The sequence below is a fragment of the Hoplias malabaricus genome, chromosome 3, assembly GCF_029633855.1.
Source record: "Hoplias malabaricus isolate fHopMal1 chromosome 3, fHopMal1.hap1, whole genome shotgun sequence".
Taxonomy (NCBI): Eukaryota; Metazoa; Chordata; class Actinopteri; order Characiformes; family Erythrinidae; genus Hoplias; species Hoplias malabaricus.
The window spans coordinates 13,383,220-13,402,343 of NC_089802.1; the positions used below are offsets into that span (position 1 = coordinate 13,383,220).

Sequence of the window (19,124 nt, forward strand, 5' to 3'; positions counted from 1 at the left end):
TTAAAACTATGATTTTAATATTCTGCTATTGCTTTTCAATACAGAGTTTAGTCCAGCATCCTTATAAATGTCAGTTTAACACTCTTTTGCTTAATTTCACACAATTTTTTGAAAAGATTCAAAGCAGACAAAAAATTATTGAAGTTGTTAAGGTAAAGATATATTTAAAATGTTAGTACAAGTGGCAAGAAAAGATTAATCCAAATACATCAACTAAAATTGTTAATAGCTCACACATTACATGGAAAGGCACAGAAGTCAAGCAACATTGGAACTGAAAAAATGCCCCAGTAAATGACAATTTACAGTAAATTGGAGGCTTGTAGCAATGGCAAAAACAAAATTATGTTGGGTGTAATATTATTATGTCCCATTGCGCAAAATGCTCATAAACCCATTGGCAATTTTACTCACTGAAAGTGTTGTCAGTATCGTTTTAACATGGAATCAAACAAAGATCTGAACAAACCTGTCATATATCAATTTTTATAATAAGGCATAGAGTTCATATCAGAAAACATGATTTAATGTTATTTCATACATACAAAATATGAATAGAAAAATACATTATAAAGTTGTTACAATGGTTATAAATAGGACTGTTTCCCATGGGAAAAAAAAATCAAGATTGCTTAAAAAAGGGAGCTGCAGTTCATAGGTGTTTATCATATGCATGATATCAAAGACAGCATGAAACACCACACACACTTCTTAGCACTCCCATACACACCCACATGCGCCACATTCACACATACAAACACACATACAATAATACTGCTGATGAAAACAAAGAAACAATACTAAACAGAAAGAACCACTCTGTAACAGCACTCCAGTTCTTGAAGGTAACTGAGAAACTTTTTGGGTTAAAAATGTCTAACAAATGCATTCTCTCAGTGCATTTGCATATTTTGCTGTGGAGATTCCAAAACAAATAAAAGAAATGAGACATAAGATGAGAATGTCTAGGACTTCAAAAACTATTGCATATATATATATGGCACTACTTACAAACGTATCGGCATAAAGAGACAATCCAGTTACAACAGCTAAATAAGAAATCTGATTCTTCATTAATTGTGTTTCAAATAATATATCTACTCAAAGTTTGTGTTCTTGATTGTGTTTTTCTTCTCATATTTCCATATTAATTTGTGGCCTCGGCTCTAACATGGAAGACCTACTGAGTGAAGCTTAATTCATTTAACTTGGCAAAAGCAAACAATTGCATAGAGTGTTTTAGTTTTGAGATGTTATTTTACAGAGTATTTCACAGTTAACTTTTTAATAGTGGAAAACAAAAACTTAACACTAAATCTAAAGATCATTTTGAATGAAAATACCAAACATGGATTGCTGAATTCAACTTGGTTTGATAATTCATGCAGAAATACTGACCAAATGACTATTGATGACATCTATGTAACGATTTGTTGGCATTTTAGTTACACAGCAGAAGATCTGAACAGTTATCATACCTCTAGCCTAGACACATTATTGAAAACCAAAGTGAGCATCACAACGCAACTAGTATAACTGTAGTTTAACAGATGGCACAACTGTGCTGATAAGGAATAATGGCAAAGCATACATTTTAATTGTTATTTCTGTAGTTGGCATTCTTCTTCTATTTTCCTCCCTTTTATACTAAGATATGGAAGAACTTATATACCTGATATGCTGTTATAAACACTGATGGGTATCATTTGTAATCAATGATCATGTGTGAAATAAGGCACTTTAAAAAGTTTCTTGTTTACAAATAAAAGAAAAGACGCTGTTTTGGTCTCTAAAATCGCTCTGTCATTGTAAAGAAATAAATGATTTTTCTTTGTTACATTTTGACAATACTGTAGTTTCATACAAAAAGAATCTGTTCTGAAAAATATAGAAATTTCCCTTGCAGCACCTTCATATCAAAAGTTTATTAATTAGTGTTCAGTGTCTTTATACTTATTCTTATCACTGGATGCATTTTAATATCTTTGTGGACAAGAAGCTGATAGGCAAGCATGGCTTTAACTCCCCAATTTACATTTTGCCTTGGAGTCATCTTCAAAAAAAAAAGGTTTGTTGATTTCCCTGTCCCTGACAAGCATGCCGATCCACATGAACACACATCCACAATCCAGGGTGGCTCCTACAGCAATTTAGCCAACATATCATCTAATGCTCAATCTCTAAGGTCTGTTAGATGTGTTTGCAAGACAGAAAGCTGGTATGTCAGTTTTGTGTGTATGAATGTGTGTATGAGTGTTGTTCCAGACCACATTATTGCTTTATGACGCTTCAATGCATTTTGTGGAAACTAGATCACCTGACCATGGAGGTCCTCAGTATGCAGAATTGGACAGTTTGCTGATTTCAGGGGGCTGCTGCATGGGGTTGAAGTGGAGCCATCACTGCTTCAGTGCTGTGTTTAGTGATTTAAAGCTGCTTCCAGGCTCACCAGCAGGCCGCGAGTACAGACAAGCGAAGGACGAGAGCCAGAGAACTGGTCAGCAGACAGGCAATGGTCAGGTCATCATTGGGTGAAGAGTTGAGAGCTCATAGGGTCATTGGTTAGTTGCCGGTGGCGGCTGGGTGGTTAGAAAACAAACGGACAGACAGATACAAAGAGTGGGAAAAATAAAACAAAAAAGGACATAGAAAAAAGATAGAGAAGGAGATTAGTTTCAGCTAGTGACGGTCGGATGACAACATGACATTACTAATCAAAGCTACTGTCAGAGAAACTGCTCAACATCTACATTAACAATGCAAAATCATGAAGGCCTCATGATTTCACACAAGAGCCCAACTCCCAGGTGAAAATGGTTAAAGAAGCAGAGAGGCAAATCAATTACAGAATTCAAATTAAACTAACTCCACTTAATGGTTAGTAGCAGTCAAACAAAAAAAAATTCAGATGATTTGATGTGAAAGGTAGTCTTGATTAAACAGGGTAAATAAATGACAGGTCATTCTCTGACTGCTATTAAGCATTACAGTGGTCATCCAGTCAAAAGCAACAAAGCTGCTAGTGATAATGGGTTTGAATTCATGAGTAGTTAAAGAGACGTGACTGCAGAAAATTGAGATATAGAAGAGAAAGCATCTATTTCTAAATAAACAAAAATGTGTTCATTTTTTTACTCAGTCAAACTTTATTGTCTTTAAAATTTGTCTATTTACAATAATATGAAAACACAATGCTAAGAAAACAGAAAAATACTAAAACAACTAATGTCAGAGCTAAAGTAATGAAGAGGAAAATATACACAAATCTACTGTTTACCAAAACTAATTAATTCTTAGGATAGAGAAAATGATACAAATTACAATGATGCTGTATAAATTTTCTGAGATGTACTTGAAACTGTATCCCCAAAATGTTCAAAAACATGGTTTTCTGCACTTTCCTCTAGCAGATATTCCCTATTCCTTCACATATACAATATAATCTTAATTTCATAAATGTTCAATTCTTTACTTAAACATATTGTTTTCATAATCTTTAAAAAATGTCCACACAAGTAAATACTATGTTCTTTTCCAAACAAGAAAATGAAAAAAATGACAATAGTGAAAACATTTACAACAAAACAAAACATAAAAAATGGAGCATTTCTTCAGTTCATCTGTTCATATTGTGCCGACAGACAAGGTGTGATTTCCCAAAACATTAGAATAAACCTTTTACACTAACATTCTTTACTAATTAAGATGATGATAATCTGGATCTAATGCTGTTGGAATCTCACACCATGCCCATCTAGGGACCACCCCGTCCATCACAGACCGCTCACCCTCGAACCTAGTATGAGGTTTTATTGTTTTGTCTTTTTCTGATATTTTTTTTCGCCTTGCAATTTAAAAGACTCAGTGCAAACTATTTGTGCTATATTTTTATGAAGAGGTATGTTTGCATGGGGAGTAATAAAGAATTCATAAGCACTGCATATAACTTTTCTAATGGTTGCAGAAAAGAGGTGATTATCAGCTGCATATGAAAAGCAGTTATGCTCAGTTTTTTCTTTATTAAACCGTTTCTCCTCAAACAAGTCATACCCTTCATTTGTGTCAAATCTCTCTCATGTGACACTGACCAAGGCTTTTATCTGACATGCTTCCACCTTTAGAAGTGTTTTACTTTCTTAATATTACTGTTGAAAATTTCTATTTACAAAATTGATTTTGTTTCTTCGTTTTCCTAATGAAAATATATATTTGACTAAAACACTGAAATTCTGAAACAGTAAGCAAGTAATTATCTAAAGTATAAAGGTGGCTTCAGGTGCTTTCAAATCAGCAAGAGTTTTCACTAAATACGGTTTTGACATTGGTAGAATATGTGTGTAAGATTCGTATTGCTAAAGATTCGGCTGCTGGAGTTATGATAGCATTCTGGTACTTTTTTTATTATTTGGGTTCAGAGATGTCCTATAAAGTCTTGGGCAGTAGGCCAGATGAGGCGATTTGACTTTTGTGCAATTTCACAATTGTTTCTCATTAATCTGGTCAGTTTGGTTGGTCGGTTATGTGTTAAGTTCTTACAATGCTAATTTAATTTCAAATTTCACATTTCATGCAGGAGTAATTGATATTATATATATATATATATATATATATATATATATATATATATATATACACATATTTGGCACACCTAATGTTGTTCAATGTGACTAATAAAGTGTAGTTTATTTAATATGCTGTAGTTTCACTGAAGGTGGTTCTATAATGTCCCTTAGATATGGTTTGATTTTACTTAAGACATTTTTACTCAATATCAAATAAAAATGGTCCTGGCCCAAACTTAATGAATGTAGTATTTATGAGTGACAATTAACAAACAATATTTAAGAGGTCATAACACAGGGAGATAATGAAAATGCAAACTATAAATATGTGAAACACAATAGTTACTACGATGATTACTAACAGTTCTAAAAGTCACAAAATGGGGCGTGTACTTTGAGTATTAGAATAATAATTTTCATGGATGAAAATCCATATCAAAACTTCATACAACTTTAAACAGGCCATGAAATCTGATATATCATGACATGAGACACAACACTGGGTTTACTAAATACAGTACTGGAAATTTTTTTGTGTGGTGATAAACATTGCATTAAATTTGTTACACTCTTTTGTTGTTATGTTGGTCTTCAGATATCAGCAGACTTATATGTGTAAACATTATCAATGAAATAAATCCCCTTCTTTTATAAATTAATCTGAAACAGTAGAATAAATTTGTTTGAACAAGAAAACAAAACAAAAAACAAAAACAAAAACAAAGAAGACTGAGGAAGTTTCAATTGCCAAATAACTGGCTAAATGGAATAGAGTTGGTGCGAATGTACATTTGAATTCAAAGTGTAACACTTAAGACAACAAGACTGTGGAACTGACATCAACAAAATGAAAAGAAGAAAGACAGAAGCTAATAACTGAGCTCCATCACCCTTCATGGACTGGGATAAAGTTATCCCATGGTCATCAGAATAAAGGTGCTCAAGCAAACAGTACATTTACCTTTTAACAACCCAAATGACTCTCTCTGTGAGGGGAAGATTTGAACTCAAAACATGCAGTGTGGTAAACCCAACTGTGAAATACATACTGGATGTAACACTTAACACTAAGCATTATCTAACCTACAAAACAGTGTCATTAAGCTTTATAACAAAATCATCCTATACTTAAATTTAAGGCCTGAGTTGGCCTAAGTGCTAACAAGAGTCATATTTCCGTTTTGTAGTTTTGTGTAGTATGTTAATTCAATGGCATCTTAATATTGTTGGGGTATTTTTTATTCCAAAACAATCATCCATTACAAATGAATAATGTCTTCAATCAAAAATTTCTGGAATTAATGTATTTAAAAAAATATATTTTAACAACCCTTATTTTACAATAATCATTTATAGCCATGTAAATATTTTTACTCTACTCTTAACAGACAGCCAGTTCTGCTTAGATAAATATTATGCTAGGTGAAAAGCAACAACTTTCTCAGTTGGAATAGTTAAAACTGTCTTAAAATTTATTTTTTACTACACTACACTACTTCATTACACGAAGAAAAATCACTTATAAATGTTATTGTGTAATGCATACCAACACTGCTGCTTAATAGCACTTTTCTGTAGGTTTTATATGACCTTCACATATAAAGTGTTACTCGTGTGTACTCCAGTGATTCCCCAACCTTTAAACATGCTCAGAAATAACTGATTCAAACACACATCAGCATTCAACCACATGCTCACAAATACACTTTCAATATCAATACATGTGTGATACATGTAGTGTGGTTTAGATATCATCACTGTTCAAAAAAACATGTATATCCATTTTTAAATATACACAACATTTGAACACAGCTGCTGTCCTTCATATTGTGTGAACATTACTTGGAATAAAATATTTTCATATTGACTTTCATTCGAAGGTATGATTTTTTCCGTCTATAAAATTACTATTTTGGTGATTCTTTGGACAGTAATGATAATGTAATTGAAAGTGTAATAATCTCTATCAAATCTTTCTCACACACACACACAGTATTGCTTGAACACTGGGGCTAAACTAACCTCTTTCTGCGGTCACTACCCTTTGGTAAGGATGGACGCGCATATCCTGCCTTCGTACTTTAGTAGTCACTGCACCTGCTCAGAGCGCAACATTACCAATAAAACAGAAATCAACATCAGATAATTAATCATTACAACACATTAAAACAACAATTTCCTCTTTACAATAAGAAAAATAAACATAAACATTTAACACATTAAGCTTGTAAGACCAAATAACTCAAATGAAATAATGAGAATGGTTTCTATTAGAAGCCCAAAAGCTGTTTTCAAAGTGCAGCAATCTGCCATAGCAAATTGTAAATACATCTGTCATTTCAAGGAGGTGACATAAGACCGCAAGTGTTTATTTGCTCCATTTATCTGAACCAAGCCTACGGAGCCCTTTAAAACCCACCCTAAATCAGTCATAACATACAAAATGCTTTTAATAAGATGGATTCATTTCAGGCTGATCCCTGTAGACAGATTTATGCTATCCCACTGTGAGTGCTTCATCTATCCCATTATTCCAATTCATAAGTCAGCTATAATACTGATCGTGTTCTGAGAAATCTCAGATTTGATTCAAGCACAGAGATTGCAACTGACATTGGCTCAACTATACGCTGCAATATTATTCAAAGAACACTGTGAGTGACAAATTTAATTAATCGTCAGTATTCTAGATATAATTCGTTTTAATTCATAATTCCAAGAGGAACCAATGAAACAATTATAAATTCTGGATGTTAGGACCAGTGTAAACATCAGTAGTTGTGACTCTTTGACTTGGTTTATCTGGGTTTTTTTTTTAGCTAACACAATATTAGGCGTCTTTGCTGTTTAATGTTCCGTTGTTCTGTGACAGCTATAAAACAAAGCATGTTAACATTTGTGGGGGATGCAGACTGTCCAACGAACAATACTAGCCCTTTGTTGGAAAAGCCATACCTAAAAAAATGAGAGAGTTCCGAAATTAGTTTATTTGGTACCTCAAAACATATAAAATGAAGAACCGCATCTGCCAAAATAATTGCTTTTTAACTTCAAGAACCTGTATGCTGAGCGCATGACAAAATTACACTACATGTCCAAAAGTATCCATACATATCTTCTAATTGGTGAATATGGTGCACTCTTTAAAGAAACAACTACACACAGCTTAAACATATATATATATAAATAGCCCAGCCAATAGAACGGGACACTGTATAAGAATGAGTATATATGAACGTAATGTCTTCATACACAATGCCAATACCAGCTAGATGTGATAAGAATTCTCCAGCACTGGGCAATGGAGCAGTGAAGCTGTGTTCTCTAGAAGCATTAAGCACTACTGAATACTGGGAAAGGGGTGGCATTTGTGATCCGGAACTAATAGTCCACCATCAGTACTTGACCACACTAATGTTCTTGGGGCTGAACGCAAGAAATTCATGACAGTGTAGCATATCTGGAGGATAACCTTCCCAGGGGAGTTAAGGTGGTAATTACAGTAAAGAAGGACAAGCTCCACATTAATACTTTAATTTCAGGGGAAAAATAAAACAAAACAAAAACACTGATGAACAAGTGTCTGTAAACTTTTGGACACACACTGTAGTTTACTCACTGCTATTAAAAAGCTGGGAATTAATATTTAGAATAATATATCAATTTGGATGCAGGTAAATATAGACATCAAAAGCTTTTAACACACACACACACACACACACACACACACACACACACACACACACACACACACACACACACATATAACTTTTCCCCAAAATACCTGAAATATCTACAAATACCTAGTTTACAGTATTTAGAGTCTATGTTATAATATTAAAATTTGCATTGTATTTATTACCATTGTATAAACAAACCCCATTTCCCAAGAAGTTGGGACATTTTGTAAAATGCAACAACAACAAAAATCTGTAATATGTAAACATTTCTAAGCATTATTTAGCAGATAAAAGGACTACGAAAATATCTCCTTTATTTTCATTGACGAACTTGATTGCTCACCGTGTATCCTTACGCTCTTGTGGCTCGAGGCCAGAGAAACAGATCCTCATGTTTTATAAAACACTGAAATACACAATGAAACAAATCCTTGTACTTTAAGAAACACAGGAATTGAACAACTTCTCTTTATACTAAATGAATCCTCGTGCCTTTTGGGCACGGGAGTAGATAAACAAATCCTCATTTTAGAAAACACAGGACATTTATATGTGTTTATGGTAAATATAAACACAATTTTATTAATCTGTTTAATTGTTTGGGAACTGAGAAAAGGCTTTTTGCCCATTAGGGCTTGATACAAGATTTCAGCTGCTAAAAGTCCATGGATACCACTGCCTGATTCTCCTTATCACAATGTGCCATAGGAGACAGATATAGAGTGTAGGCAGGTCAGTCAAGCACATGCACTGTGCGTCTTTGTACCCATATTGTTGTAGCATTTACAGAATGAAGCCTGCTGAAATAACCTTGGATTTCCCAAGACAAAACCATCAGCTTGATGGGAGCATATCTACCTACATTCCTAGTGTTCCCAAATATCTCATATATACAAGTCACCCCAACAGTACCATGGGAGATCTTGACTTTTACACCTATTGCTGATAACAGTCTGGATGGTCCCTTTCATCATTCGCTTGGAAATCATGGCATTCATTTTTCATGAAAACATTTTCTGAAATTGGACTCCTCTGATCATAGCACACATTCCATTCAGTTGGACCATCTGAGTTGGGATTGGGTCTAGAGATCTCATTAGCAGTTGTGCATAGAATTGATATATGGCTTTCTCCTTGTGTGAGTTTCAAGTTGCATTTCTTGGTGCACTGGAGGACTCTTGTCAACACCAGATTTTTTAATCCTCCCAAGCCCATCGGGCTATATTTATCACTCTAACTTGACAGATTTTATGCAGTACCTTCTGAGAGCAATATGGTCATGCTCATTCAACACTGGTGTCCAGGTTATGTCCCTCTATGGACTTCTATTTCTCTTAATGATTTAACAATAATAAGTACAGTAGTAGATGAAAGACCTAAATTCTTTGCAATCCCCCTAGAAAACTGTTCTGTTTAAAAACTCTGACAATTCTCTCATGACGTTTGGCATAAAGTGATCAGCAATTACCTATTTTTGCTTGCAAAGACATTGCGTCTGATGAATGCTGCTTTTATAAATTTTAAATTTTCCTGCTTATAGTGTAATGCTTTAGAACAGTGTGACATGAATTTTCTATAATATTTTCACACTTATTTTGTCCAGTGCCAATTTTTTTGGAGTGTATTGCATGCCTCGAATTAAACATTTGTTAATATTTACAAAACACTATCTTGTTGATCAGTGGAAAAAGAATGTTATATAAAAATAGATTATGTATTACAAAATGTACCAACTTTTCCGGAAGAGGGGTTTATAAATCAAAACACTGTTAAAATGACTAGTCATACCAAACCTTTGAATGAAGTTGTATGTAAAATAGGTATGTATTTATCTCACAAAAGCACATTTACATGGCTAAACATACTTACCTAATAAACCACTGGAGTCAATGGGACACTCAAGGATGGAGGTGGCAGGGGCCAGGGCGTAGGGGTATTCGTATGGGGTGTAGATGATGCCGGACTCGGGGGTCTGAGGCACCAGGGTGGCAGTAGGATGGGGGGTGCCTGTAGGCATGATGGCTGATGTTTGGATCTGTCGGATAAGGGGCATGAGGGTAGGGGCAACAGGGGCAGGGGCACGCAGGGCTGCGGTAGGCATCACAGGGGAGGGGCCGGAGATGATGCGGGGAGCCTGGGCAGTGGCGGCCAGTGAGAACGCCAGAGCTGCTACACAGGGTGAAGAGGAGGAACACACACACAAGAGAACACATGTACAAGGAGATGTCAAAAGAGGGAAGACCTATGAATAAATAATGAACACCTTACCTCATCTTGTGTTGTCAAAAAAGGCAAGTTCATAGAGATATAAAGCTACACACAAAAACTGCTACCAAATGCTCAACACCAATAATCATGCAGGAATATGAACACTCTAATAACCCATGCTAAAAATCCAAATTGAGCATGATTAATTTTACCTGCAAGGATACTGGGCATAACATAAGTGAATTGCAAGGAGATTTGTGATTTTTAACCCCCAGTAACAAAGTGTTATACAGCTGGGATGGTGAATTCATGCACATTCTTCTGAGACATGTAAAGTCAACCACAGACAAGGTTTTTTAACCTGCCACTAAGACACTGGACAGCTCAGTGTGCTCAGTGAAGAACACTAACTGTCAGGTTTTGTCACGTTAGCAAAAAACTGTGTTGGCTAATGTGACTTAGCTATGTGATGAGGATGGTAGAGGGCAGGTCAGTTTTCCTGTCTTTGAGAAGGCATTGGCAGAGATTAAACTGGCAAAATCCTAATGATGGGGCCAACACCTAGACAACTTAAGTACTTAGGAGACTTAGGAGTACTTGTTTTTTTGTGCAAAGTATAATGCAGAGCCTCTTCTTGTACAACTAACACAGCTTGAATTGTGCTCAAGAATAGGAACAGAGAAATAGAGCTAGATGGACAGACTGTATACTGGGTGAGTTATAAAGAGGTTTGTTCTTACGTGACTTGATATTGGCATCTCGGTATGTGCCGTTGAGGATAGCCAGCTCCATCAACTGCATCTTTTTCAAGCTGTCTTCACCTTCAGCCTGCCAGCAAACACACACATGCATTAAAACAGACTCATGAATTTATATTATATGAGCAAAATTAATTCCAAAATAATAATAATCCATACAAAATAATTTAATTAATAAAAAAAGGTAATCATGTAAAAAAAATGTAAAAGGTGTATTTACTCTTGGGACATTATTACCAAATACCTGAAGGAAGTCTGTTTTATTGCAGAGCTCCAAATCTGTGTGGTGCACTGCTAAGTCTTAGCGATATTAGGCTAACATACTGAATATGACTTACTTCAGGACTGTCCAAACAAGCCAGCCAAAATGAACACACAGAGTACAGGGGTTAACAAAACAGATTGCATTTCCCTCAGCAGTCTGCCATCAGCACCTCTCACTCTCTCCTACATTTCTGCAGCTTCACTCTGTGCCATTCTGTTTTCTGATTTTTCCTGAGTTTGTTTTCTCTCTGTGGTCATCTCTCTCTCATGCTCTTTGCTGTCCATATCTTTTCTCTTTCTGTTTTTCAACATGTAATGTAATTAAAAAAAAACATTTCTTCAATAGCTATGTCTCTCTAGACTTTGTTTGCGAACTGAAGCTTATACAGGGAAAATGCAACACAAACAAATATTTTTTAAATACAAACATTGATTTTGACTGACTACCATCTTGTTTACATCACTAACCTACTGATAAGAACATTTTATTTAGTAAGAATAATTTGTATTATATATATATATATATTCTTCTTTTTTCCCCTTCATCAGTACACCTCTGCAAGAGATCATGCCCCTCTGTCATATAGAGCTGGTCAAATGCTAACTATTAAAATAAGCTTTATAAAATGCAATTTGATTCTTATGAGTTGCATATTATAACAATGTACAAATAAAATAAAGCTAAATATATTGTTTTCCTCTATACAAGTTACTAGTTTGGAAATAGTAGGTTATCTGAAAAAATATTTTACCGCTGGCAAACTGTGGGGTTAGTACCTTACACCTCTTAAAAGAAATGGACCAGTGCAGCACTGGTTTCTCAGTAAAGGCCAAGTACAGATGCTGGCTGCACTGTGCAGCTAAATCACTAAGCTGGGATTTTTATGTGCTGCTAGATATTGCAGTGGAGTTCAGGCTAGGTCAGGGTCTGCCGGAGCAGACAGGCCACAGAATGATCTAAACTATGTCAGCAAGCACAGAGGCGAAAGAAAAGCAGAACCATTCAGAGTGGGATCAGTGTGTGTGTGTGTGTGTGTGTGTGTGTGTGTGTGTGTGTGTGTGTGTGTGTGTGTCCTTTGCTTACACTGCTGATGTCTGCTTGTCAAATGGCCTGAAGCCATGATATGGTCCGGCACTGACATAGAATGATGAGAGAATTCCGTTAAGTCTAAAGTGCAGCTTGCGCGTGACTGTGAGCTCAATGACAATGATGGCTCACCTTGATGTAAAAAGATTTTTACCCCTTTGAACTGAACCTTTTTAGCAAAGACATTTGTCACACTGCACTTTACTAGAGGGTGGTGTGGTCACCCACTCAGACAGCCTGCAAAAATAGACAGCTGGTTATTTTTAGTTGTTTGTGGAATCCACTCCTATCCTGTTAGTCTTGGGTGGAGGTTGTGGAAGTGCATTGTTAAACAGGACTGTGTGTGTCTGTCTTTGTCTATCTGTATCTGTGTGTTTACATGTTTTTTTAGCATAGTGAAAATATAGAGACATAAGAAGAAGCAGAAGGAAATTATTTGTACAGCATTTTTTATGTTGAAAACATTTGATCACAAAGTGTGTGAGACACTTGAATGTATTCCCTGTTCAAGGTAAATAGGACACTCTACTAGGGGACATAACATATTGGCTGACAACATACTACAACCAGATGAATAGGAACATGGAATTATTATCAATTAGAACTTGGCTCCAATTTGTTCTAGCATGGTTTTACTTCCAAATTAGTTTTTGGCTTGCACACATGATTCTATCCTTTTTTTTTAATTAACTAATAATCTGAATTTCTTTAGAGTACATATTTTATGTGGTAATCTTCAAATATGTTAGAAGCTGAATCAGGTGTTTCAAGGCATGATTTTTTAAAGTTTGTAACACACACACACACTTACATAACATACATACTTAAAACAGAATTTCCATTAGTTAAGAAAATTCTGTAACCTTAAAATGTAACTGTAATGTTTTTGCAACATAATTTTTTGACCTGTTGCTTTCTTAGAGCTTTCAATAAATAAATAAACAAATAATCAATTAATTAGATAAAAATAAAACTATAAAAAAAATCAATATGAATTTGTGGAAAGGTTAAACTTAAGTTCTTTAAACTTTAAAAGGGTTCTTTACAAACTAATTTTCAAAAACAGCTCTTTGAAAATAGGAAAGAGATGAAAGGGGCAACAGACAGATTTACTATGAATGCACAATAATGTGCCATGTTTCTACTTAAGGCCTTCCTATAAAATATTTTTTCTCTGGGCACAAATATTGAACTAGCTAAAACCTTTTTGTTATTTGACATAAAATAAGTCTTTAGTGATGATCTTTGAAAAAAGCAGACTCAAATGTCACTAGATATATCTTCAGTAATGATTTCTCACTAAGAGAACATGAGTAGCACAGTGTTTATCTGTAGCCAGTGCTTCCTGATGTCAACAGTGCGAAACTTTAAAGAGAGCTTAGCCTCCATTCAGAACTAACGTGCCACCGAAAGGGCACAACTGTCAATCATGGATCAGCGGATAACCATGAGCGTTTCCATGGCAGCACTGTTTGGTGTGCGCCCCCCCACCCCATCCCACAGTGGAGCGCCACTTCCAGCCAGAATTACAGTGTTCAAACGTTCCCTTCTTTTCTATTCTACTCATCTCTAGCACTTAAAACAGCACTTTATTCCTGCAGTGAAAACTGCTGCTGACTTCCAAGGTCTTCTGCTCTCCACTGCTATCTTTGTGTAACTTCAGACAAACATGTGAATCTTTCTGTGTTGAAAAGTGGAGTTTCGAGTGGCCTACAGTTCACGGTACGGTAGGGCACGCTACGGTAGGGCACATAGTTCTGCATATATTCTTTTTGTCTTTAGACCTCGGCGGGTTTCCACTGGCATCTCCTGCTAACCTGCTGTCACTTCATTAAGACTCACAGCTTCATTACCATTCAGCTCTGAGCCTGACAGAAACACAGAGGCTTCTGAAGCCCCCATTGGGGGCCTGGAGTCTCGACCCCTCTGTCTCGTGCCCCTCATTAAATTTTTAAGCACAGGTAATTAAGCCCATTAAAAACTGCCCACGCTGCTCACCTTTGCACGTTAGAAGCTTGCATGTGCACATGGCAGTTTTCCCCTCAGTGCCAGTCCTTCTGTTTTATGTTCCGTGTACCTTACTCCCTCTACAGACTCAGTATAGCTAGCGTGGAAATGGCAGCCATGCTGAGGACAGCTATTTAGATTGAGTTAGCTCCCTCTGAGTAAATACATTTATCAGTGCCTATGCAGCATTTCTTTAACCGAAACCCACGAGTCTTGTTTGTTGAAGCAAATCAATGTGTTTTTGCTACTCAACACATTTTCTATTTTTCTGTGTGCCGATAAGTAGACGCAGAGTCAGGGGTAGAAAGGTAAGAGAGTGGATATGTTACTCACTGCAGGGACCAGCAGCTTCTTCACTTCCTCAACAGCTCTCTTCAGTTTAATCTCAGCACGGTTCTGTGAGTCTTCCACCGTGATGAGAACATGTAGGTCCTCGTTCAGATGCTCCCAGTTTGGTTTTCCTCTGTTCTGCTCCTCCTGCACACACACACACAAGGTGGTACATGTAGCATACATGAGTACACATCAGACACATTGTTTTAATCCCATAATTTATTAACCTTCAGATAAACTACTATAAAATCTGTATCTACATTTAGGTTCAATGTTTCAATACGGTTACAATGTTGCCTTCTTATAAACTATTACTGTAGTGTCAGTTATTGTGGATACATTTATGTTATAGATAATCATGATATTTGTGCATGGTTACTGTGTAAAACAGCACTTGTTGTAGCCTTCTAATTGAACTATAGCATCAAGTAAGGATTCAAATGCCTAATTGTATGTCTACAGGTGATCAACAACACCAGCCATTGGACTGACTTCTCCTAAATCAGAGGACTGTTGGTGCATTTTAGGCCTATTTCTATAGAATGAATGCTTTAAAGCTAAAGCCTTTTTAGACGTGTTGTCAGTTTCAAACTTTTTCAAGCCCCATTGTAAATTAGATTTATAAGTAAATGCATAAAAGTTCAGCTCTTTGCAATAAATCAATCATGCAAGAATGATTTAAAAATATAAACATATTTTCTCCAAATTCAACACAAAATACCACTTTTAATGACTACTGCAGTCATAGAATTATTCAAGCCTCCTAACAGAATGCGTCATAAAACACATTTGCAAATCAGGTGAGATTTAAGCCAACCTGCTTTGCTTCCTCTGGTACTGCAAATCTGCAGTGTCTGGAGGGCAAGATGGATTCTATAAAATCTCAAGAAATTCTAAGAAAAAATATCATGCCTTCTGTGAGGAAGCTGAAGCATGGACCTTCCAACAGGACAGTGATCCCAAGCATACCTCAAAGGTCACCAAGGCAAGGTTTCTGGAAATCCTGGTATATCCAGGAATTTCTGTCACAGTCACCTGACTTAAACCCTGAAGAAAATATTTAATGGCTTTTGAGGAAGACAGTTGCAGCATGCAAACCCAACAATATTAATGAACTGGGGGCTATGGCCAATCAGAGACAAGCTAAAATTCCATCAGGAGCGTTGGCAAGTGGTGGTGTCTGGCTATGCAGCAAAATTGCAGCAGGTCATAACATCAAATGTGTGTTCTACTAAACCCTAGATACTCCTGTCATGAATGGGTTGAATAATGCTGAGACTGCACGAGTCATTAAAAGTAGCATTTGTTGACTTTGGAGTAGCCACTTGTTATATTAGTTGCACTGAGCTATTCAAATATTTTCTGTTTGACTGGTTTATTGCAAATGGTTGAAAGTTTGTACATTTTGATAATAGCCATAATTTGCTATGGGGGTTGAATACTTGTGATTGCAACTCTATGTTTACAGCTCAGATCTACAGGGCAATCAATTTCAAATGATCTCACTGGTCCTTCATCTGTGGGCTTGCCTGCAAGATGGGACAGTGAAGTGAGCATGTGGAAAAAAACATCTGAGGTCACATTGTAGCCCCATGTCATGTTTCAGTGTTAGATCACTGTAGACAAGCCCTGTTTTTGCTAATTACTGGCTGCCACCTACTCACAAACGAGCAATTACTTGATCAAATATCTGCACTCAATAACAAGATACAGTCTAATACTCCTGGGAGCTAGTTACATGCTAAAAGCAAGTCCTACTTTGATGTCTGGAAAGAATTTTCCAGTCTAAGGAGTCAAAACAAAACTGTGCTACTGAGGTTATGCATTGGCCTACATATGGTGAGCATGTGGATTTGTTCATGCCTGCCTGTTAGGAATAGTTGGCATGCTCAGGTGCTGTGCTCTTTAAACCCTCAAGTGAGAAGCAGTATGGCAGCTCAGTCACCCTTTAACAGTAGCTGGAATAACTTACAGTAAATCACCATGTCTATGATAGCAAGAGTATTTCTTTATAACAAAGTTCTGACTGAAATGTATTTAGACTGCAACAATGTTGTATTATTTTTTTGCTGCGAATTCCTAGTCATCATGTGCATAGTGTCATGTAAAGAGACACCCATGAACTAGACTCAATCTTAAGACTCTACAAAACTCTTACAAATATAAGAAAAGGAAGTGTTCCAGTGCAAATTTATAGCTGTAAATATTCACACCATCTTTTGTGTGTGTCCTTATATCTGTGACTGTACATCTAATTTGGGTAAAAATAAGAGAGAGTACATGGATCCAGATGGCGCCCCTGTTTGATGCCTGGCTTGTATGCTCCTGGCTGCAGCCCTCTACTAAAAACCCCTCATTCTAAAAAAGCCTCATTCATTTATTCACTCTTTTCTTCTCCTGCAATGTCAACTTGCCCAGTAATTCAGAAATCATGTCTGGAAGGTGCTGTGTTCTAAAACGTACAAAGTCTGAGGAATATTTAGATGTGCACACACAAGCAGCACACAGTGAAGTGAATCTGACAAGTCATCATGACAATAGCATCCACAGCCTTGATCAGGAGAAGCTCCCTTGTGGCTACTCTTGGAAAAGGCTGATGTCAGCTTTGAGAAGCAGTGTTTATTGGCACAGTTAAAATCCTCTTTAAATATTTCTCAGACATACAACAGCAAATGCAGCTCCAAACACAGACTCGCCAGAATGTGTTTCCATCCTGTCCAATTAAATGCCCTCTATTACTGTGTCCGCTGAGGGCTTGGGCAAAATTTGTGGCGATGCAGCTTGTGTAACATTGCAGGAACATGGCAGTGTGCCTGGGGGATCTCAGCTCATTGTGTTTCATTAATTCCCCATCACTCTGAATTAGCAACACTGCACAGCAAAGTATCTCATCTGCCACATTGCTACTCTATTCTTTTGAATATGCTTCTATTTGTCATTCTATTGCAACCACTGGCACCACAGAATCTGTGCTGAACTGAACAAGAGAATACTTAGGCTCCTAGAGTACCTTCCTTCTTTAGGTCCTTCAGTTCCAGTTTCTTTAATTCTCAATTAACTCATATTCTCAACTTAAAATTATAATTTGACTACATTTCTTGACTAAATTATTGAGATTTTCCCTAGAGATAGTTTCTAAGGTCTTTCAGAAAAGCCAATAGAAACTACATGTACCATCCATCCATCCATCCATTATCTGTAACCGCTTATCCAATTTAGGGTCGCGGGGGGTCCAGAGCCTACCTGGAATCATCGGGCGCAAGGCGGGAATACACCCTGGAGGGGACGCCAGTCCTTCACAGGGCAACACAGACACACACACATTCACACTCACACCTACGGACACTTTCGAGTTGCCAATCCACCTGCAACGTGTGTTTTTGGACTGTGGGAGGAAACCGGAGCACCCGGAGGAAACCCACGCGGACACGGGGAGAACACACCAACTCCTCACAGACAGTCACCCGGAGCTGGAATCGAACCCACAACCTCCAGGCCCCTGGAGCTGTGTGACTGCGACATTACCTGCTGCGCCACCGTGCCGCCCTACATGTACCATGAAAAAGCCTAAACTACTTCAGAAGGCAAAAAAATTTAACATATATAAACACATGCTGCTAGGAAATATGTAACATTTTGAGAAGAGAAACAGCTTTCATTAGAGATAGAGTGTCTTTAGCAGAATAATTTGTTCTGCACTTGGTTTTGCTGGTAAGTCAAATTGGATGTGGCAATGCACTAAGGTTGTCTTTTAATCTAAAAACATGGACTAAATAGTCTAGGGAGAGACATATATTGAAGAAGTGTAGCAACCCTCTCGCTTAGCTCTAAAAAGCAGAGAGCTTTTCCCCCCATGTCTCTCTCTTTCTCTAATGGCACTCATTTTCATTTTAATGCGAGTCATTTTTCCTCTATGTCAGGCACCCTTGGAGGCAGGCAGAATGTCTGTCTCAGTCCCAGAGTGGTGCAAGCCATGCAGACTCCAACAGAAACTCCATTAGAATAGAGGCTGCCTGGATTTTATCCCTTGCCATTTGGCATGCATTAGTTATGCATTGGTGCAAAATATGTCTTTCTTTACAGAGAAAATAAAATCTTACTTTAGAAAAAAAAATTCCAGATGTCCACGCTCCACACACATACTTCTTCATGGTGGATATATACATATATATAACATTACATCAGTGAAAGGAAATCAGACAATCAAACAATAAAGAACAATACA

General features: G+C 36.8%; 1 protein-coding gene across 4 annotated transcripts in view; it reads right to left on the reverse strand.

The window, feature by feature from the left end:
- Positions 1–19,124, reverse strand: part of qki2 (QKI, KH domain containing, RNA binding 2) — a 37,403-nt gene continuing 18,279 nt past the window's right edge. Inside the window, exons 4-8 of one of the 4 annotated variants that reach the window (XR_010801836.1) lie at positions 14,900–15,043; positions 11,191–11,278; positions 10,112–10,411; positions 6,585–7,517; positions 1–2,579 (exon numbers count right to left, since the gene is read on the reverse strand). Coding sequence is in view for 3 of the 4 variants with exons in the window: in XM_066663469.1 (XP_066519566.1) it covers positions 2,563–2,579; positions 6,585–6,659; positions 10,112–10,411; positions 11,191–11,278; positions 14,900–15,043 (624 nt within the window). In the remaining variant the exon portion in view is untranslated. Of the gene's footprint in view, positions 2,580–4,646; positions 7,518–8,585; positions 8,649–10,111; positions 10,412–11,190; positions 11,279–14,899; positions 15,044–19,124 lie in introns of those variants that run through there. The other 3 variants (XM_066663469.1, XM_066663472.1, XM_066663470.1) reach the window with 3 other exon arrangements.